The sequence below is a fragment of the Heptranchias perlo genome, chromosome 10 (assembly GCF_035084215.1).
Source record: "Heptranchias perlo isolate sHepPer1 chromosome 10, sHepPer1.hap1, whole genome shotgun sequence".
NCBI lineage: Eukaryota > Metazoa > Chordata > Chondrichthyes > Hexanchiformes > Hexanchidae > Heptranchias > Heptranchias perlo.
In genome coordinates this window covers 69,511,996-69,534,306 of record NC_090334.1, presented here as the reverse complement: position 1 = coordinate 69,534,306, position 22,311 = coordinate 69,511,996, and the positions used below count along the sequence as shown (strand labels likewise).

The window sequence follows — 22,311 nt, the reverse complement described above, 5'->3', positions numbered from 1 at the left end:
ATATCTGGATAACCATCCTGAGTCAGCTTGGCCACCCTCCAGTGAATTTGTACTTTCACTGTAAAATATTAATCGCTGTAGGTCAGTGTTGGAAAATGTAATTTAAAATGTACAGCCTACTTTTGCACAAAAACTCTTCTTAAAATGTTGCTTCCCAGCTCCCCTTAAATCGTCTCTTAAAGCCAAAGTCTTTTTTTAAATCTTGGACCTTAATAGAGGAAAGATGTTGGTTCCATTTGGTCTGGCTTGATTGAAGTGAGTTGCTTGATTGAACTGAGTTGCCTGATGCGGAAGGAGAGTGAAAAGAAAGAAAGAACGAACTTGCATTTACATAGCGCCGTTCACAACCTCAGGAAGGTTCCAAAGTGCTTCACAGTCAATAAAGTACTTTTGAAGTATAGTCACTGTTGCAATATAGAAACATGGCAGGTAATTTGCACACAGAAACAAACAGAATTGTGGTAATGACCAGATAATCAGTTTTTAGTGATGTTGATTGAAGGATAAATATTGGCCAGGACACCGGGGAGAATTCCCCTGTTCTTCTTCAAAATAGTGCCATTGGATCTTTTACGTACGCCTGAGAGGGCCTCCGTTTAACATCTCGTTCGAAAGACGTGAAAGAACTTTCAATTATATAGTGCTTTATCATGTCAGTGGCTGTCCCAAAGCATTTTACAACCAGTCAATTACTTTTGAAGTATAGTCTGTAGTCTGTTTTGTAGGCAAAAGTGGCAGTAAAGTCCCACTAACAACAAATAAACTACCAAACAATCTGTTATTTGATGGTGTTGGTTGATTGAGGAATGTTGGCCGGGACATCTGGAGAGCTCCTTGCTGCCCTTCGTCTAGCATCGTGAGATCTTTTGCATCCACTTGAGCCGAAAGGTGGAGCCTCAATCATCCTCTGAAAGACACAGTCAGTGGAGTACTTGCTTAGTACTGCACTGGTGTCGGCCAAGATTACATGCTAAAGTCCTTAGTGGGGCTTGAACCCACAACCTGCTGACTCAGGCAAGAGTGCTACTAACTCAGCCACGATGACATTGTTGGCATGACAAACTGCCACCCCCAATGCCCTCTGCTGACCCCCACCCCCTTAAAATGTAGCTTTCTTGTGAAGTATGTGTGCAAAGTTTGCAAAAGGCAGCTATGTGTAGAGAATTGCACTAAAATTCAGTTGCTTGCAGAACTTCAGGTTGCCAGCAGATGGTGCCACTTACTTGCATGTTGTCCAATATTGCAAAATAGCATCAGTGGATTAAAGTGAATTTTGGAACTTTCCTTAATATAAAATTGATTTTTTTTTTTCCCGCAGCAATAAACATAATGTTCTTACAGAGAGATAAGATCAATAAGAAATTAATTTAACCTTTTCGTTTCTCTGAAGAAATATAATATTACAAACATTTGAACCCAATGAACTCTTACAATTTTAATCTTTCTCAGCACCAACGCTGTGTTATTGTACATTACTGATAATTGAAAAATGGTAAAGTGTTTAAACTTGGGATTCGTTTAAAAAGGAAAAGCTGCAATATTAATCTGAAGAAGTACAATCAATATCTCTAGCAATTTTTGTTTAAAAAGTCAGTATAGAACAAAAGTAGATTTACTTTTTATTACCAGGCTAGTGGTTATTTTTGCTACTGTGTTCTCGTGAGCGCAGAAGTCAATAAAAATGGGCTTCTACATGAAACTACTTTGGTATCCGTCAGTATATATCAGAGGGATTTGGTCGGCTGTAATTATTTTCTCCACTTTATAATGCAGCTGACGTTGAAAGCCGATAGACTTGTCTAACATTCAAGCTGGGGGTTTTATTGAAGCCAGCTGCCTGTTAATGCACGCTGTTGCCTTGATGCTGAGGGCAGGCATCTTTCACGGAATAAAAAAGAGCTACAGTTCATGAATCTATTCTTAATTATTTTTCCCATAAACTATTCTCCCTTGTTCTCCCCCCCCCCCCCCCCCCCCCCTCCAAAAACTGATTTATCTTCACTCCCCTCCTCCCCTGAAGGTGCTGGTTCCTTGCTGGTGTCCAGTTCCACAGTCATACTCCAATACCAAGTGGCTGTCATTCGTGTGTGAGCTTTGACGGTGAATGTCCCCAAGCTTGATCCTGCCCTCGCTACATGTGCAGCAGGGGTTCTTGAATACCATTCTGTAGCAGGCTGGTATTTTTTTCCCCCTCCCAAACCCAGAGGCGCTGAAGCCAACTGAAGCATTTTCAGCCAAGGCAGTGGAAAATCTACTAACAACGCTAACTTAATCCCAGTCTGTGTCTCAGCTACTCACTGGATAACCTTGCAGAGCCATTGAGGGAACACCTCAAGCGCCTTATGTGGCGCTGTAATGTTGAGCACTTTTGTTTAGTGGGACCTTGCTGTGCGCAAATTGCCTGCTGCATTTTCTACATTGCAGCAGTGACTACACTTCACAAGTACTTCATTGGCTGTAAAGTGCTTTGGGACGTCCTGAAGTCGTGAAAGGCCCTATCGAAATGAAAGTTCTTTTTTTCTTTTAGTGTCCACAACTCTGGACAGATGAGATGAAATTCTTCTCTGTGCGATAGTTGTTACGCATAATAAGAGAAGTAAATATGGGCAGCCTCGATCCTGGTGTCAGTTTGTGTAAGGCCATCACACCTAGCCTGAATTTGAAGTTACAAAAAATCAGCACTGTGTTAGCTGCTAATTCTTCTCCTTCCTTAGACCAGCATGACTGTGGAGGTGAAGTCCAGTATGCCATTCGATTACTGTGCCATGTTGTTCTTTGGATGACACCTTAGAAATAAGGATCCAGCCTTATTTATCTTTAAATACAGCTTCTTATTGTGTTGGCACCAAGTAAGTATGCACTGATATCCATTGTGCACTCCAGTGAGATCCTGATCTCTTGGGGGCAGGTGCCATACAAAGATCGAACCTTTCCCCGGTACACCGCCAAATAGATGAATACAGAGCACCGTTGGCAGAAGTCAGGGTGCAGATCGGCTGGTTTCTTGGTTAGGGAACGGTGCATGACACTGGGGGAGCTAACAAGGGGAGGAAATTCACTTTAAAAACTAAAAGCAGCATAGAATCTTTCCACTGTTGTCCATGTAACTTATGCTGATCAGTGAGCTGTTTCCTTCAGATATATACCTGGAGCCTCGCAGTGATGCATTTCAGTATATTAGTATCGGTAATGGTGGCCATGAAACTACTGGAGTGTCGTAAAAACTGGTTCACTAATGTCCTTTAGGGAAGGAAACCTGCTGTCCTTACCTGGTCTAGCCTATATGTGACTCCAGACCCACAGCAATGTGGTTGATTCTTAATTGCCCTCTGAAATGGCCGAGCACACCACTCAGTTGCAAAATCTCGCTAAAAAAGTCATCATAAGAATTAAACCGGATGAACCACCCGGCATCGGATCACTAGGCACCGGACACGACAAAGGCAAACTAAGCCCAGTCGACCCTGCAAAGACCTCCTCACTAACATCTGGGGATTTGTGCCAAAATTGGGAGAGCTGTCCCACAGACTAGTCAAGCAACAGCCTGACATAGCCATACTCACAGAATTATACCTTTCAGCCAACGTCCCAGACTCTTCCATCACCATCCCTGGGTATGTCCTGTCCCGCCGGCAGGACAGACCGACCAGAGGTGGCGGTACAGTGATATACAGTCAGGAGGGAGTGGCCTTGGGAGTCCTCAACATTGACTCCGGACCCCATGAAATCTCATGGCATCAGGTCAAACATAGGCAAGGAAACCTCCTGCTGATTACCACCTACCGCCCTCCCTCAGCTGACGAATCAGTCCTCCTCCATGTTGAGCACCACTTGGAGGAACCACTGAGGGTAGCAAGGGCACAGAATGTACTCTGGGTGGGGGACTTCAATGTCCATCACCAAGAGTGGCTCGGTAGCACCACTACTGACCGAGCTGGCCGAATCCTGAAGGACATAGCTGCCAGACTGGGCCTGCGGCAGGTGGTGAGCGAACCAACACGAGGGGAAAAACCTACTTGACTTCTTCCTCATCAATCTACCTGTCGCTGATATCTCTGTCCATGACAGTATTGGTAGGAGTGACCACCGCACAGTCCTCGTGGAGATGAAGTCCCGCCTTCGCACTGAGGACACCATCCAACGTGTTGTGTGGCACTATCACCATGCTACATGGGATAGATTCAGAACCGATCTAGCAGCTCAAAAGTGGGCATCCATGGGGAGCTGTGGGCCATCAGCAGCAGCAGAATTGTATTCCACCACAATCTGTAACCTCATGGCCCGGCATATTCCTAACTCTACCATTACCAACAAGCCAGGGGATCAACCCTGGTTCAATGAGGAGTGTAGAAGAGCATACCAGGAGCAGCACCAGGCGTACCTAAAAATGAGGTGCCAACCTGGTGAAGCTATAACTCAGGACTACATGCATGCTAAACAGTGGAAGCAACATGCTATAGACAGAGCTAAGCGATTCCACAACCAACGGATCAGGTCAAAGCTGTGCAGTCCTGCCATATCCAGTCGTGAATGGTGGTGGACAGTTAAACAACTAACGGGAGGAGGAGGCTCTGTAAACATCCCCATCCTCAATGATGGCAGAATCCAGCACGTGAGTGCAAAAGACAAGGCTGAAGCGTTAGCACTTCTGGCTGAAGATGGTTGCAGAGTGATGATCCATCTCAGCCTCCTCCCGAGATCCCCACCATCACAGCAGCCAGTCTTCAGCCAATTCGATTCACTCCACGTGATATCAAACGGCTGAGTGCACTGGATACAGCAAAGGCTATGGGCCCCAACAACATCCCGGCTGTAGTGCTGAAGACTTGTGCTCCAGAACGAGCTGCGCCTCTAGCCAAACTGTTCCAATACAGCTACAACACTGGCATCTAACCGACAATGTGGAAAATTGCCCAGGTATGTCCTGTCCACAAAAAGCAGGACAAATCCAATCCGACCAATTACGGCCCCATCAGCCTACTCTCAATCATCAGCAAAGTGATGGAAGGTGTCGACGACAGTGCTATCAAGCGGCACTTACTCACCAACAACCTGCTCGCCGATGCTCAGTTTGGGTTCCGCCAGGACCACTCAGCTCCGGACCTCATTGCAGCCTTGGTCCAAACATGGACAAAAGAGCTGAATTGCAGAGGTGAGGTGAGAGTGACTGCCCTTGACATCAAGGCAGGCAGCATTTGACCGAGTGTGACACCAAGGAGCCTTAGTAAAATTGAAGTCAATGGGAATCGGGGAAAACTCTCCAGTGGCTAGAGTCATACCTAGCACAAAGGAAGATGTATCGGTTGTTGGAGGCCAATCCCCAGGACCAGATGGTTTTAAAGGAAGTAGGTGAGCAGATTGCAGATGCCCTAACTATAATCTTTCAAAGTTCTCTAGATTCAGGAACTGTCCCTCTAGATTGGAAAATTGCACATGTCACTCCACTTTTTAAGAAAGGAGAGAGAGGGAAACCGGGGAATTATAGACCAGTTAGCCTAACATCTGTTGTGGGGAAATTGCTGGAGTCTATAATTAAGGATAGGGTGACTGAACACCTCGAGAATTTTCAGTTAATCAGGGAGAGCCAGCATGGATTTGTGAAAGGTAGGTCGTGCCCGACAAACCTGATTGAATTTTTTGAAGAGGTGACTAAAGCAGTGGACAGGAGAATGTCAATGGATGTTATTTATATGGACTTCCAGAAGGCATTTGATAAGGTCCCACATAAGAGACTGTTAGCTAAGTTAGAAGCCCATGGAATTGAGGGAAAAGTACGGACTTGGTTATGAAATTGGCTGAGCGAAAGGCGACACAGAGTAGGGATAATGGGTAAGTATTCACATTGGCAGGATGTGACTAGTGGAGTCCCGCAGGGACTAAGTTTGCCGATGACACAAAGATTGGTGGCATTGTAAGCAGTGTAGATGAAAACATAAAATTACAAAGGGATATTGATAGATTAGGTGAATGGGCAAAATTGTGGCAAATGGAATTCAATGTAGACAAATGTGAGGTCATCCACTTTGGATCAAAAAAGGATAGAACAGGGTACTTTCTAAATGGTAAAAAGTTTAAAAACTGTGGATGTCCAAAGGGACTTAGGGGTTCAGGTACATAGATCATTGAAGTGTCATGAACAGGTGCAGAAAATAATCAAGAAGGCTAATGGAATGCTGGCCTTTATATCTAGAGGACTGGAGTATAAGGGGGCAGAAGTTATGCTGCAGCTATACAAAACCCTGGTTAGACCGCACCTGGAGTACTGTGAGCAGTTCTGGGCACTGCACCTGAAGGACATATTGGCCTTGGAGGGAGTGCAGCGTAGGTTTACTAGAATGATACCCGGACTTCAAGGGTTAAGTTATGAGGAGAGATTACACAAATTGGGGTTGTATTCTCTAGAGTTTAGAAGGTTAAGGGGTGATCTGATCAAAATTTATAAGATATTAAGGGGAACGGATAGGGTGGATAGAGAGAAACTATTTCCACTGGCTGGGGATTTTAGGAGTAGGGGGGCACAGTCTAAAAATTAGAGTCAGACCTTTCAGGAGCGAGATTAGAAAACATTTCTACACACAAAGGGTGGTAGAAGTTTGGAACTCTCTTCCGCAAACGGCAATTGATACTAGTTCAATTGCTAAATTTAAATGTGAGATAGATAGCTTTTTGGCAACCAAAGGTATTAAGGGATATGGGCCAAAGGCAGGTATATGGAGTTAGATCACAGATCAGCCATGATCTTATCAAATGGCGGAGCAGGCATGAGGGGCTGAATGGCCTACTCCTGTTCCTATGTTCCTAGAAATCATCTCAGCCCCAGGACATTGCTGCAGGAGTTCCTCGGCAGTGTCCTAGGCCCAACCACCTTCAGCTGCTTCATCAATGACCTTCCCTCCATCATAAGGTCAGAAATGGGGATGTTTGCTGATGATTGCACAGTGTTCAGTTCCATTCGCAACCCCTCAGATAATGAAGCAGTCTGTGCCCACATGCAGCAAGACCTGGACATCATCCTGGCTTGGGCTGATTAATGGCAAGTAACATTTGCGCCAGACAAGTGCCAGGCAATGACCATCTCCAACAAGGGAGAGTCTAACCACCTCGCCTTGACATTCAACGGCATTACCATCGCCGAATCCCCCACCATCAACATCCTGGGGGTCACCATTGACCAGGAACTTAACTGGACCAGCCATATAAATACTGTGGCTACAGGAGCAGGTCAGAGGCTGGGTATTCTGCGGCGAGTGACTCACCTCCTGACTCCCTAAAGCCTTTCCACCATCTACAAGGCACAAGTCAGGAGTGTGATGGAATACTCTCCACTTGCCTGGATGAGTGCAGCTCCAACAACACTCAAGAAGCTCAACACCATCCAGGACAAAGCAGCCTGCTTGATTGGCACCCCATCCACCACCCTAAACATTCACTCCCTTCACCATCGGCGTACTGTGGCTGCAGTGTGTGCCATCCACAAGGCTCCTTCGACAGCACCTCCCAAACGCGCGACCTCTACCACTTAGAAGGACAAGGGCAGCAGACACATGGGAACAACACCACCTGCATGTTCCCCTCCAAGTCACACGCCATCCCGACTTGGAAATATATCGCCGTTCCTTCATCGTCGCTGGGTCAAAATCCTGGGACTCCCTTCCTAACAGCACTGTGGGAGAACCTTCACCACACGGACTGCAGCGGTTCAAGAAGGATGCTCTCCACCACCTTCTCGAGGGCAATTAGGGATGGGCAATAAATGCTGGCCTTGCCAGCGACACCGACATCCCATGAACGAATTTTTAAAAAAATTATTTGAAGCGTCACACCCAATAAAGTACTTCTGATGTGTGGTCCCTGTTGTAATCTAGGGAAACTCAGCAGCCTGTTTGTGCACAGTAAAGTTACACAAATAGAAATAAGCTAAATGAACAGATAATCTGTTTTAATGATGTTGGTTAAGGGCTAAATGTTGATCAGGACACTGGGAGAACATCCCTGTTCCTCTTCAAATATTGCCATGGGATCTTTTAGGTCCAGAGGGCAGACAGGGCATCGGGTTAATGTCTCATTCAGAAGATGGTACCTCCGACAGTGCAGCATGCCCTCAGTACTCCACCGAAATGTCAAACTAGATTATGTGCTAAAATCTTGAGTGGGGTTTGAACCCACAACCTTCTTACTCAGGCAAGAGAGAAGACTGACACCAATTTTAGTTGCATGGAGAGAGGACAAAGCTTTATTAAACCATCACTGTTCACAACCTTATTCTGCACGTTCTAGCGATACTTCGCCCTTCAAAGTTTGGCTGTTGAAATTGCACTTCATTTTGTGGTTAAACCCTCAAACTGATCCTTACTAACACTGAGATATAAAGGTGTAAAGCTAAATTTTGATGGCATGAAAAGGCTGCACGGGAGAGTTCCAGGGAGAAGCCAGGTGAAAAACATAGTGCATTAGCCATAAAAAATTCCTAATAATTGAGTGGAAATTAATTCATACTACACTTGAAGTACTAATGTTGCAATATGTAATTTTTAAATGTCATCCAGCATCAATGTTGAGCAGCACACTGGAATTCAACATTTGCACCGATGGCTGCTGCTGCTACAACAGTCGGTCAAAATCTGAAGAAACCCTATGAAGAAAATTAACTGTGTATATTTTACAATAGAATAGGTTGCTTTGGAGTTGATTGAATATATTTAAATGCATTGTTACAGATTTGAGCATATAATCTAGGCTGACATTTCAGTCCAGTATTTGAGGGAGTGTTGCACTGTTCGAGGTGCCGTCGTTTGGATGAGGCGTTAAACCGAGGCCCCATCTGCCTGTTCAGGTGGATGTAAAAGATCTTGTGGCCCTATTCAAGGAAAGAGCAGAGGTGTTCTCCCGGCTCCTGGCCAACGGCAAAAATGGACTATCTGATCGCTGATCCTTTGCTTTGTTTGTGGGACCTTGCTGTGCGCAAACTCGTCTATGCCTACATAACAATAATGACCTGAGAGGTATTATATAAATGCAAGTTGGTTGGTTCGTTCTTTCATGTTTCAAATTAATAATTTAATCTTGTGGTTCAGATGAATGTGATAAACTACTTGAGCTACGCTCTGGCAGTCCACAATTTTATCTGGGCACCTTGATTAGATTGCTGCTTTGTAATCACTGCTAGATATCTATTCTGTATATGGCAGCATAGTGCTGAGTTAATGGGTTTGTTTCGTTCATGGGAAACTCTTCAGATTCATAATGGGTATTTCATACTGCTGAAGCAGACCCAGTAATGCACCGCTACTGGAACAGTATTCTTTATTTTGTAATTCCTAGTATGTGCAGTGAAATATTTTATGCAATCAGATTTACACTGTAACTTTACTATTAATTTTGCTATGGTTTAGTTTACATTTTTAGGAACATAGGAACCAGGAGTAGGCCATTCAGCCCCTTGAGTGTGTTCCACAACTGAAACTGATTTTTTTTTGTGGGGGGGTGGGTTGGGGTGGGGGTGGGGGGGGCGGCAGGTATCTTGTTAGCCAATTTTAGTTATAAATTATTGTCACAGATTTTTTAACTCGTGATTGAACAAAGAAAATCTGTAAAAAAATAAGCAATTGGTTGAGTTTAAATTAAATCATTGACAATATCTGATAGAAAAAGATAGGGTGATCCTGGAGAAATGGAGTATGGTGGGGTCTATTTTCTATGCTGGCGGGGATGGCCAATCGGGGGTGAAATTGGCCTTTGGGCTGTAGCGCAAAATGGGCGTTAACGAATCAGCCGCCCATTTTACAGCCCAGCTGGTTTTCTTCAGTCATTTTGCGCTACCTATAAAAGACCAGTTTCACTCCCAAGCTGTCAGCCTGCAGTGCTTCATTGGGAATGCACACATGACACAATAATCAGTTATTAGAAATTAAGGATTCGGTGAGGCAGTAGATGGAGCAGGTAAAGAACAGTTAGCGAAAAGGATAGGCAGCCATTGAGTGTGAAGGAGGGGCAGCAGGTAAGGTCGATTGTCAATTGTCGTTCAAAAAAAAAAAATGGAAATTGACAGCTGACCTTAGGGATAAGGTTCTTTTCTGATGCAGATAATTAGATCAACTAAAGGCTGGGCATGTTGTGTGCTCTGGGCAGATTTTTAAAAAAACATGCGTATAACGGAGCTCTTTATCTGCACCAATTAGGTTCTTTTTGGAGATGAGGTTAGGAGGTGAGGAGATGCACGAGCAAGTTAGTAGCGGAGTGCAAAGACGTGGGGTGGAATTAAGGTGCACTTGATGGAGAATGGAACATTAGGGACTTGTGGGAGCATGGACGGTGAGACTAATATTGCTGGGATGAGAAGAACAAAGGCTGGTCACGTGATGAAGAGGAGTGAAAAATACATTGGTTTGCATGATCTGTGTAGATTGTTAAGCATCATGTGAGAAAGGATTTGTGCCAAGGATGACTTTACAGGGACTGCTGGGGATGTCAACCAACCACTAGCTGGACACCCAGGTTTAGGTGACAAAACTGCTGTGATGCCTGACAACAACTTACATGGTGGGACAAGCTATATATCTACCTTGAACTTCTGACCTTTACTATGTATTTATTTCCATTTAGTTTGGAAAATTCAGCATAAATATTAATATATCCTTTTTGTCACAACATATTTTGCTACACTGTTTGCGATCACATTTATTTAAAATGGATGGAGAGCATTTATTTTTAGCGAAAATTCTACCGTATAATAACTCAAAAGGAACAGTGTTGGTTACAAAACCTGCAAAATATTACAGAAATCAAAGTAAAAATTCAGTGACCCTTTTTATACTGCAGGAGGAGGGAAAGGTCGGAAGCTTTCTCGTAACACTTTTTCATTGATGGAATGATGAAGAATACCCCTCTTTGCCTTTCCCCAACTTTCCCCAAGGCTCAAAGTCAAAGAAGTAGAACTACTAGATGACATCACCCATGTGTAGTGTTCAGAAGAAAATACAGCGTGCCAATTTAGAAGAAACTAATGCTGTTATTTTCTGCATAAGAGTGTTTTAGACTCTCTTACCCCACCCGCTACACATGGAAGTATGGCATAAGGGACATGCATTCGATGGACTGATCACACGTTAATGGGTGTGAGTGAGTTTAGTGATTTGTTTAACTCTTGATCCGTTCATGCACAGACACACTTCAGGTGGATCCTGTCATTGAGATGGATGTGAATTAAAGATGCTTTCTGCCGTCTTTCTGGATCTTGAAGTTCCAGAAGGAATTGCATCAGATCTTCAATATTGATTCGATTCCATTGACTGGCTCAACTTAAATAGATTTCAACAAAACTTGGCCAGTCGCCCTGCCAGCATCCTGTAGGTTGAGAATACCCAATAGTGAACGGTGGGTTACCAGTTTATTTCATGAGAGGAAGACCAGATCGATCATGAGTCCCAGTCATGGTATAGTTATGAAGTTCTTCCTCACAACAGCTGTCAGCTAACTTATTGTGTCGTAACATAATTAATAATTTACTGTTACATTCAGTTTGTGAATTTTTCTGTTGATGGAGGTGCGAGACGCCAGTGCTAGAGCATAGAGTACTATTCCATTTTTAGCATCCATTTCGTGTTCCCATTTCTGCTATAGCACAGTGCCTGGGACGTATGCAGAGTGTAGCTCGCTTTTTTTCTACTCATACAGTGTACTTTGACCCCAACCTCTAAAGGGCATCTCTGATACACCAATGTGCATTTTTCTGATTCTCACATGGACCTTATAGTCTGAGTGAAATTGCTGGTTTGTATTCCAGAAACATGAAAAACTTGAATCTGTTATCAAATTCTTCCTAATCCACACTCTGCTTCACCAAAACAGATAGATAAGCCACTCTGAACAATTCAGTTTTGTGCATCATGTTAAGGACAGGAAAGAGTGGAGGAAAAGTAACTCCAGACTTGTGTATACAAGGACCGACTGCCTTTTCCATCATATCTGAGCGGAAACAAGTTTATTGCATCTAAAATAATATTACTTTATTCATCTAAGCATAAAGGTTGTCTTCAAAGAAGCTGCCTTAATCAGGCTGGTTGAATGTTCCACCAGAAAGCTTGTGGGCTGTTGAATCTGGCACCACAGGTGCATTCATTCTCTCTTAACCCACTTGAAATAGTGCACAATCATCCTTTTGGAGAAGCAAATGACAAAAGAATCAGGTTTAATTTGATGCTTTTTAAAGTCTGCCTATGTACACATAGTCATTAAAAGGGATATTATTGCTTGTATTTCAGAACCATCTTGCCCCAGCCCCCTTTAACACTCCTGTCCTCTGAACAAAGCAGAATGAAACAGTTTTTTAAAATTAAAGCACAGCAGAGCTAGCACCCAATTAGCAGTCTTTTATGATCTCCAGTTTGGCCAAAATTGCATTATCTGTGCTGGCTTTTGTTGTATAATTGATTTGCGGCGCAGCTACTTAAACCTCAGCCCCCCTCCACTGTACTCCTGATGCCAGCCAATATACTATTGAGAGAGATGATGAATTACCCCAACTTCTGATGCTAATGCATCAAGGAAGGAATTGCACGCTACATAGAGTGCCACTGACAGTAGCACTGCATCAGAGCACGGTGCGAGGAAAGGCTCCCAGTCCATAAAAAAAATCCGTCTCCCGGGCCCCTGCCAGTGTCAACAAGTGAACGTTTTTGGAAAAGAGGTGACATTCGGTAGGCTGATGAAGGACTTGTTGGCAGCAGATTGCGTTACTGTCACAGGCCCTAAGTTTTATTTTTGTATTGCTGGTGGGTTCTGCTTGCAGGAGTTGATGGAGCAGATTTATGACAGCTGCTGGGCACAACAAATTAAGTTGACAGTGATGTATGGGAGCATTATGGCATGATGATCCTGCCGTAGCTCGGCTGGACTCCTCTTGCTTCATTTGGCTCTTGTTAGTATCTGTTAGGCTGCTAAGTAATGAAATTCTGCTGACTGACTTGTGTTTTTTTTTCTTTTTCTCTCTCTCTCTCCCCCTTTTCTTACTCTTTCAACTCTTGATTCCCAGACCCATCCGAATGCTAGCAAATTGCCCTTGAAGGAATCCTTCACCTTTGACGACTACAGGTTGGTATTTAAAGGAAATTTTGAGGAAAGAATTTAGAAAAAGTATAATCGTATTTTTTAAAATACCAGTACAGTGAAAGACTGTTGTAAAACCTGTTCTGCAGCATGTGCATAGAGTTAGTGCCTCATTTTAATAATGGGAACCCCACTGTACTTGCAATCCATCTACTTCATCAAAGGTGACTAATCATCCAAATACCAAGATGTAAAATGTGCTGACTTAAAAAAGCTCTCCAAGTGAGTGAAATATAGCACTTTTCAAAAACAACAGTCCCAAAGTACTTTTTCCGACTACAGCTTTTTGTTAGATGCGGTGAGAACCATTTCTAAGATTTGGCAGCTTACTGAAGACTCAATTGGTTTACCAGACCTCCCACTGACATTGGTAGGTTATCCAAGCGGACATATTACCTGGTCCTATTTGTCAGTGAGGTTTCAGCACATGACCTCCAGCCTCCATCTGCTCAGCTCAATCAATATTTTTATAACTAATAAACAAAAGTATTTAAAGAAAATGGGAAGAAAAGGCACAATTGTTTTTTAAATGCCCCTATGATTTTTCTCTCGGGTTGCTCGCATCAGGGAATTAATATTTAATTCCTGGAGACTCCAGGACAGTCCTGAAGGTTAGGCAATGCTCGTTCCACTCTAGACTATGGATTGAGATCAAAGTTTCAATCTGCTATTTTTTTTTTTGGATGGTTATTTATTATCTGGTGGCTATACACCTAACATAAAGACTGCACTTATCATGGAGGGTAGCTCCATGAATGCCTTAAATGGTGACTACTTACTTACCTGTAGTTTCTCTGCCTGTGGCTTTAAAAAAAAAACATATTCCCCTGTGGCGATCTGTATAGTGTTTATCTCTGCAAATAGTGGAATCATGTACATTGGGGGCGTATGTCTAATCCATACTGCTTGTATCAGTAATCTGTCTCTTTTTTTGGGTGGGGGGGTGGTTGGCAGGAGGTGGGGATGAGGGAGTTTTTCTTTTGTTCTATGAGGACTAATCAAACAGAAGATTGCAACAGTTGTACCCCTGGAGTCCCCAGACTAATCAAGGTCTCCACCAACGCCATTTTAAACTATTGTTTCTGATCTGGGTACAACTGTCTTTTTGAATTTATTCTTCATGTCTCTCATCTTTCTTCATCCAGGAGGGTCTGATATGCATGTGGTGCCTTCCCCCAGCAGCACAGGCCGGGTCTGATGTTTGTGATACATGGGCAAGTTGTCAGAGACTTGGGAGAAAACCCTAGGTGGCACAGTCATCTCCCAAAGATGTGCTCCAAGTGCCTTTTTTTTTTGCCCACCTCACCTCTCCATACTTGTAGAGTGCAATGAGCAGTGTCTTGTAGATGCAAATAGTTTTAAAACGTCTGCTCTATAAAGTGTAGAATGTGGTTTATAACTTAAGTGCTTGCCATTAATAGTACCTTCAGTCACAGGATTAAAGGAGAAATTAACTTGAAAGACGAGCTCTGCCGAATTGCAGGCCGTTGTAGTACTCAATTAAGAACTGTTTTTTGTTTATGGTGTGAACCTTCTATGAGATTTGGTGTTTGAAAAATGACTGGTGAAAACACTCTGACAGGGTATATAAACAGACAGCAATGCGTGTTTATATAGTGCTTCTCACATGCAGTGTCAGAGTGCTTTCCAAGGGAGAGGAGAATGCTGAGTAGGAGTTGGGAAGCATTTGTGGGGAGGGGGGTATAGAATGACTGAAAGTATGCTCAAAGAAAGAGTTTTTGGAAGCTTTTGAAGGAAGGACGGTGGCTTGACCTTGAGGCGTGTCCGAGTTCTGATTTATGAAACCAGTGCGACATATCCTTGAACTTGCAAATATATATAAACACTTGCTTTCAAATTTCATAACCGCTCCATTTTTCTGTTTCATTACAGATGGGCTGTCTCTTCGGTCATGACCCGCCAGAATCAAATTCCAACTGAAGATGGTTCCCGGGTCACTTTGGCCCTTATACCTCTGTGGGATATGTGTAACCACACCAATGGCTTGGTGAGTGAAAGTATCCACTTATGCACTATAAGGAATTTATTCTGCATCTTCTAAAGTTCCTTCTAAATTGAGCAATTTGATCTTACAATTCTGTAGCTACCAGCAAGCAGCCCAGTGACAAAGAAGTTTAGGCACTGTCTTTTCAAATAAAATTAAACGGTTGCCTGCCTGTTAGGTCCTCATTACTGCATGCCACGCTGACCAGCCTGCTTCCTCCAGCAATCCAGAATGACCTGGGCCACAGACTTCAGCACAAGCAGTGGCTGTGGAGCTCAATGACTTCTGATGCAGTAATTGTTCAATCTCACCTGTGATATGTTTTTAATGGGCATGAATGAGCCTGTTCTAAAGGTTTCGATAGGGTAGATACAGAGAAACTACTTCCTGCGCTGGGAAATCAAGAACAAGAGGTCATTATCTTAAAATTTATCTGGAATTCTCTCTCCCCAGATGGCTGTGGATGCTGGATCAATTGGAGCTTTCAAGACTGCAATAGGTAGATTTTTGTTAGGTTAGGGTATCAAGGGATTATGGAACAACGGTGGGTAAATGGAGTTGAGGTACAGGTTAGCCATGATCTAACTGAATGGTGGAACAGGCTTGAAGGACCAAATGGCCTACAACTTTTCCTATGTTCCTAAATCAAGTAACACTTGAAGCTGGCCAAAACTTTGAATAGGCAAAACTAAAACTATGGCAAATGGATTTCAAAGTAGGCAAGTATGGGGACATCCACTTTGGACCTAAAAAGGATAGATCAGAGTACTTTCTAAATGGTGAAAAGCTCAAAACAGTGGAGACCCAAAGAGACTTAGGGGTCCATGTACATAGATCATTAAAATATCAGACAGGTACAGAATATAATCAAAACAGCTAATGGAATGCTGGCCTTTATATCTAGAGGACCAGAATACAAAGGGGTTAGAAGTTATGCTACAGCTATACAAAGCCCTGGTTAGACTACACCTGGAGTACAGTGTTTAGTTCTGGGCACTGCACCTTATGAAGGATTTATTGGTCTCGGAGAGAATGCAACGTAGATTTATTAGAATTCTACCTGGAATCCAAGGGTTAAATTACGAGGCGAGATTACACAAACTAGAGTTGTATTCCCTGGAATTTAGAAGATTAAGGGGTGATTTGATGGAAGTTTTCAAAACATTAAGGGGAACTGGTAGGGCAGATAAAGATAATCTATTTCTGCTGGCTGGGGAGTCTAGGACTAGGGGACATAGGCTATAAATTAGAGCCAGGACTATCATGAGTGAAGTTAGGAGACACTTCTACATGCAAAGGGTGGGAGAAGTTAAGAGCTCCCTTCCACAAATGGCAGTTGAAGCTGGCTCAATTGTTAATTTTAAATCTGAGATTGATGGATTTTTGTTAACCAAAGGCATTAAGGGATATGGGGCTAAGGTGGATATATGGAGTTAGGTCACAGATCAGCTATGATCTTATTGAATGGCAGAACAGGCTCAAGGGGCTGTTCCTATTTTCCTATGTTCCTAGTGGGTGCACTTCTGTTGGGTGAGAAGGGTAATGCAGATAAACTATTAGTGGATGGCCAGGGTGGTTAACAATTGCGCATATTGGGACGCTAATGGGTCTATATGGGGAGGTAGTTTTACAAGTGCACATGTACAAACCCCAAACAAGGGGTATATGCCCTTAAATCCCCAGCCTTCCATCCATTCATTGCATAATAGTAAAAAAAAATGTTTTTTCACACCCTATTTCTTTGTATGGAAAAAAGACATTAATTGTGATTGGACGATGTAAGGAGATGGCTAATGAGAACAAGCACTTGAGAGTGCTAAAAATGCAATTAAATCTTGACATCAGAATGGGTAAACTGTCATTTGTTTTTGCCTTACAAAATGCAAAGGAAAGGAAAATATTCATCTTTGCTTCAGCTGCAGTTTTGCACAGGCTGTGCTTTTGCTCAGACCTGAGGAAGCCTAGGATACGGAAGCTTGGGAAATCCGTGCCACTTTATTACACGTCTGTCTTACCTTCAGTCCTTCCCTTTGTAGATCACAACTGGGTACAACCTGGAGGATGACCGTTGTGAATGTGTTGCTTTACAGGACTACAAAGCCGAAGATCAGGTAAGGAAGATGATAATTGGTTTCACATTTCTAGGAGATTTTGTAACCAAACCACATTAACATAATTTCATTACATAATGGCATTTGTTTTTTTTTAAAATAAAAAAACAAGGAAAACAGGAGTTTCAGTAAAGTTATAATTCCCTACAGAAGTACTGTGAGTGCGCAGATGAACCATCTGGGAATCATGTTATATGTTTAGAATTTATGCTGATAGGGTTAGATGAAGTAGGGCGGGAGGAGGCTCCTGTGGAACATACACACTGGCATAGACCAGTTGGGCCGAATGGCCTGTTTCTATGCTGGAAATTCTATGTAATATAATGTTATATATAGGGAGGAACAACACTACTGTTTTACAGGGCATTTAAGGCGGGATACTGCAAATTGTCCTCTTTTTCGGTTATTGGTGGGTAAAATACTACAAATCGCACCTAAAACTACACAAATGGGATGACCGAGACTTCTGGGTTTTAAAAAAAAAAGGTAAAAGTGAATAATTTGACCAGCTTCTTTGAGGCTTAATGCTAACATTAACCCTATTAATAAGTTCATTTCATTTTTCAGACAATTTCTGGGTACTTGAATGTGGTACTGTTTTACTATTAAGGCTGCTTTAGTTTTTCTACATTGCATAAAGGTACACCGAGCTTGGGTAAAGACCTGGAAGATCTTGTGAAAGTACAGTGAAACTGCAGCTTCTTCATGACAAACCCAGACTCTTCAAGGTCACAATGTACAACAGGGGTAGGATAGCAGGGGGAATGTTACCTGAGTCGGACTCAATGCAGTCCAGGCTGACATCAGTGTGTTTTGCTAAATTAACTGTAAAGAATGCTGTAAAGTATTAGTAAAAATTATAATTTCTGAAGAATGGGATAGTTTGCTAACTCATGACTATAGCAAGCTGATACATTCAAGTGCATTGGCGCAAAGGAAATTTGAATTAGATTTACACCATCTTGTCTGCCACCTCCTATTTATTCGGTTTCACTGATAAATGAAAAATTATTTTATGAATTTCTTTGGATTTTGTTAACCACATTACAGTAGTTTTAAAACAACCTATTTACAAACCGTCAGCAATTTGCTGCTCTTAAGGTTAGAACAATAAAGTTCATGTATAAATGTTTAACGTACTTGTACTGCCTTCCTGTGTATGCTATTTTTACGCAGGCATTAACCTGTTTGTTTTAAATTTTAAAATAGCGTGCACAGGAATGTAGTACAAGCTCATTAAAGAAAGATCTTGCATTTATAGAGCACCTTTTATGACCTCGAGATGTTCCAAAGCACGTTACAGCCAGTGAAGTACTTTTGAAGTGTAGTCACTGTTGTAATGTAGGAAAAATGGCACACAGCAAGGTCTCACAAACAGCAATGAAATAAATGACCAGACCACCTGTTTTAGGTGTTGGTTGAGGGATAAATGTTGGTCAGGACACTGGGAGAACTCCCCTGCTTCTCTTCGAGAAGTGTCGTGGGATCTTTTACGTCCACCTGAGAGGGCAGATGGGGTCTCGGTTTAATGTCTCAAACAAAAGGCGGCACCTCTGACAGTGCCGCACTCCCTCAGTACTGCACTAAGTACCAGCCTAAATTATGTGCTCAAGCCTAGTGAGTTACAGGTTCATACGTGAACTTCACCGATAGGAAGTTCGACCATTTAAGCCCATATACTTGTGTATTGCAATGTAAATACACTTTCTTTAAGAGTATCAAAATTCTAATGCTTCACCATTGTTGCCTTTATTGTGCATCTTGCTTTAAAAAAAATTTTTACAGTCGGCTGAGATTTCTGTCACATGCCTTTCTTGCAAATCTGGATGACATTGACCTTTTAGAACTTGCTCCTGGCTCCTTCTGCTCACTCTGGACTGCTAGTAAGCAGGTTGAAAATTCAGGAAATCCCTGAATCATTTTGAAAAGTACACTTATGAACTAAGCCAAAATTGCTGGAACTCTGTCCTCTTTCAGATAGAGGAGACCTTCTCAGTAAAAGCATGAGCACCAGTGCCCGAGACTTGGGGTCTTGGGTTTACGCCCACTTCTCCAGACAATTTGTACTGAACTAACGCACGATATTTGAATCTTTCAGATCTACATTTTCTATGGGACCCGCTCCAATGCTGAGTTTGTGATACACAATGGGTTTTTCTTCAATAATAACTCACACGACAGAGTGAAAATAAAGCTGGGAGTGAGTAAAAGTGACCGACTGTATGCTATGAAAGCAGAAGTTTTAGCTCGTGCTGGCATACCAACGTAAGTATTTTATATAAAGGGTTTCATCCATCTCTCACCATTCTACTGTCAGTTCCAATAGGCAAATAACATCTTTTGCACAAAGTGTTACAATAGAAGTAGATTGAGGAGACAAAAATCTTTTTTCTCGTTGTTCTCTTAACATTTAAATTTTAATCAATGTTTCATCCAAACTGATGCATGAAGCTTTGTTGCGGTAAATGCAGTTCCTTTGTGTTGATCTGACTATTTGAATGCAATTTCTCCCCTTCCAAGCTTTAGGCACAGCCTGGATCCCTCTGTCAGGTGAGAAAAACAAAGAATAAAGTCTGATCCCTGAAGGCTCTTAGGAATTCTGTTAGTCAGCTTAAGACAAAGTGTTGCATTTACAACAACAAGGATTCTGCATTTTCCTTGACCAAAGTGTTCACATAATACATGCACTGTCCCTTCACTGTAAGACTCTGATATGCCACAACCTCTGATATAATGCTAATTAATAGAGAAAGCAAATAAAGTGCCCTCTGACACCCTACTCACTTCAACACACGTTTTGTATGGCTCCCAAAGACAGCCTTATAGAGATGGAACTTAAGTAGAATGGATTGTGCCTTTTTCTCACCCAAGCCATATTGTTTAAAGCATCAGTGGGATAATCAAATGTACACTAGAATGTTTTGAAGGGTTTTTCTTGCTACACTATAATATTTTAAGTGTTTTAAATTTAGCTCCCCAAATGTTGAGTTCTGAGACCTGAAGGAGGCTGCCTACTGGCTCCCCTCATTTAATACCATATTGGGTCCAAATCAACATGGGGAGATCAAGGCCTCCTTTCTTAATGGTACTAGCTAAAATGGGTTTGACTGGTTAAGAGTAGACAAGAGTTCAAAGCACAAAACTGCGCTTGAAATGAAACTACAATAATAAGCGCAGTGTAGCTATACACAATTTCTTTTGATCTTGAGCTCATAAGGTGTATCTTATATGATATGCTGAGGACCGCACGTCTGAGGCTTTCTATTTATATGATGATGAGAGCTATTTCCCTGTGAACAAGTGGCTAGCTTCTGCTCAGTTCCTGCCCTAATCAATAAGAAATCATTAAGTCACTGTGTCTCAACTCACAGACACAAACCTGCGCCCCTATCACTCCATGACACAGCACAGAAGACCACTGAAGCATTTCATTGCTGCCTTTCAGATTAAACTCAGTTTTCTTCTTTTCACTCTTACTGTCTTGAACAATTAATGTAAGTATGTCGTGCCTTTCTCCTTATTAGCTACACATAGAATGGCATTCCAACAAACTCAAAGTCTCTAACCCATCCATCCCCTCTCCCAGTTGAAGGATGATGCATGGTGCCTCAGGGGAAGAGTGAGCAGCAAAAGCATTGGAGAAAAAGTAGGGAACATTAATTTTCACACAAAAGGTTAATGATCACTAATCGTAGGGGTAATTTTCCACTTTTTGCACTCCCAGAGCAAAGCATACATGCCGGAAGCTCAATATCGGAATATTGGGTGCAGAAGATTGCACATTAATTATGGAGCCCACCCAAGTTATTGTCTATTAATTTAAGTGGATGAGAACTTGGTCGAGTTGAATCATGGGTGCATGATCCTCCGTATCCGATATGTGCTCCCAACGTGCGATGCTCTATGTTGGAGCTGCAAAAGTGAAAAACTTACCCCATTATTGATAAAAAGCTTAATCAGAATGGGCTGTCAGTAATTAGAAATGGGATGGTACATCTTATAATCTGTGGCCACATGCTCTTCATTATAAGCTGTGTACTCAAACTATCGCTAGGTCATTTCCTGGTTTGCAGTTGCTGCACTGATAACTTACCTTTGATACCGTTAGATGCTTGTTGAAGCCGACGACGTGAATTAATCTGACCGACTAAGCTTCAGTGTCCATGTGTTTCCGTCAGGTCCAGTGTTTTTGCTCTGCATTGCAGCGAGCCTCCTATCTCAGCCCAGCTGTTGGCTTTCCTGCGGGTCTTCTGCATGACTGAAGGTAAAAGCTTTTCCCCATTTTTCTTTTCAAAAAGGGGGATATTGATAAGAGTGGTTGTGAGACAGTAGTCTCAAAGGGCTAAAACGACTCCCTTGAACTGCAAAAGAGAAACTTGAGCAGTTTATAACAGACCCCTAAAGTGAGATCATTCCTGAGATCTTGTTTGTGATGATCTATACCATTGACTAGGTTTTGGACTTGCTGGTGATACATGTCTTTGTGGACATTGGCCAGCGCACTCTCTGCTGTTGATGCATAATGATGCTCTTGTTCATTTGTGTCTCTTCTTCCACATAATTTACTCCAGTCATCAATGACTGTACCTTTTGCTATTTCTCAGACTGTCTTAAGTAATACTAGGTCAGCATTAGGGATGGCAAATTCTTTTATTTATTGCCTTTACTGTAATTGTTAAAAGGCTACCTTGATTTGTCACTCAGATGTATTGAGAATTACTATTAATAATGTCATTTTTCCTGCAAGTGTTATCTTTTTTTCAAGTTAAAAAGCTTTCTAGGGATTTACGTAATCTTGTCTTTATTTATGCAACCTGATTTTTCTTCATTTGTTCTTCACATATTGTGGATTTTTTTCCATTAAGTTGGGTGTATTGAATCTCATTGGTGAAACTTCTTGTTAGTGCCTTTTTAAAGAAAGAAATGCTAGGGAGACTCCTCCCTGCAACAGTAATTCCCCCCAAATTCCCTCTTAAAATAAATCACAAAATATATTGGGTTGGGGGGGGGGAAAGAGAGGGAGGAAGTGTTTAGTCGTGATGCTCCCGCCATCATGGTGTGGGGCAGGCTCGATGGACCAGCTGGTCTTTT

At 42.3% G+C, this 22,311-nt stretch overlaps 1 protein-coding gene across 2 annotated transcripts in view; it reads left to right on the top strand.

Annotated features, from left to right (window-relative positions):
• Positions 1-22,311, top strand: part of setd3 (SET domain containing 3, actin histidine methyltransferase) — a 130,161-nt gene that overhangs the window by 96,044 nt on the left and 11,806 nt on the right. For both annotated transcript variants that reach the window (XM_067991972.1, XM_067991971.1), the window contains 5 exons: positions 13,031-13,089; positions 14,998-15,112; positions 17,146-17,220; positions 19,319-19,485; positions 21,399-21,484. In XM_067991972.1, coding sequence (XP_067848073.1) covers positions 13,031-13,089; positions 14,998-15,112; positions 17,146-17,220; positions 19,319-19,485; positions 21,399-21,484 — 502 coding nt within the window. The remainder of the gene's footprint in view (positions 1-13,030; positions 13,090-14,997; positions 15,113-17,145; positions 17,221-19,318; positions 19,486-21,398; positions 21,485-22,311) is intronic.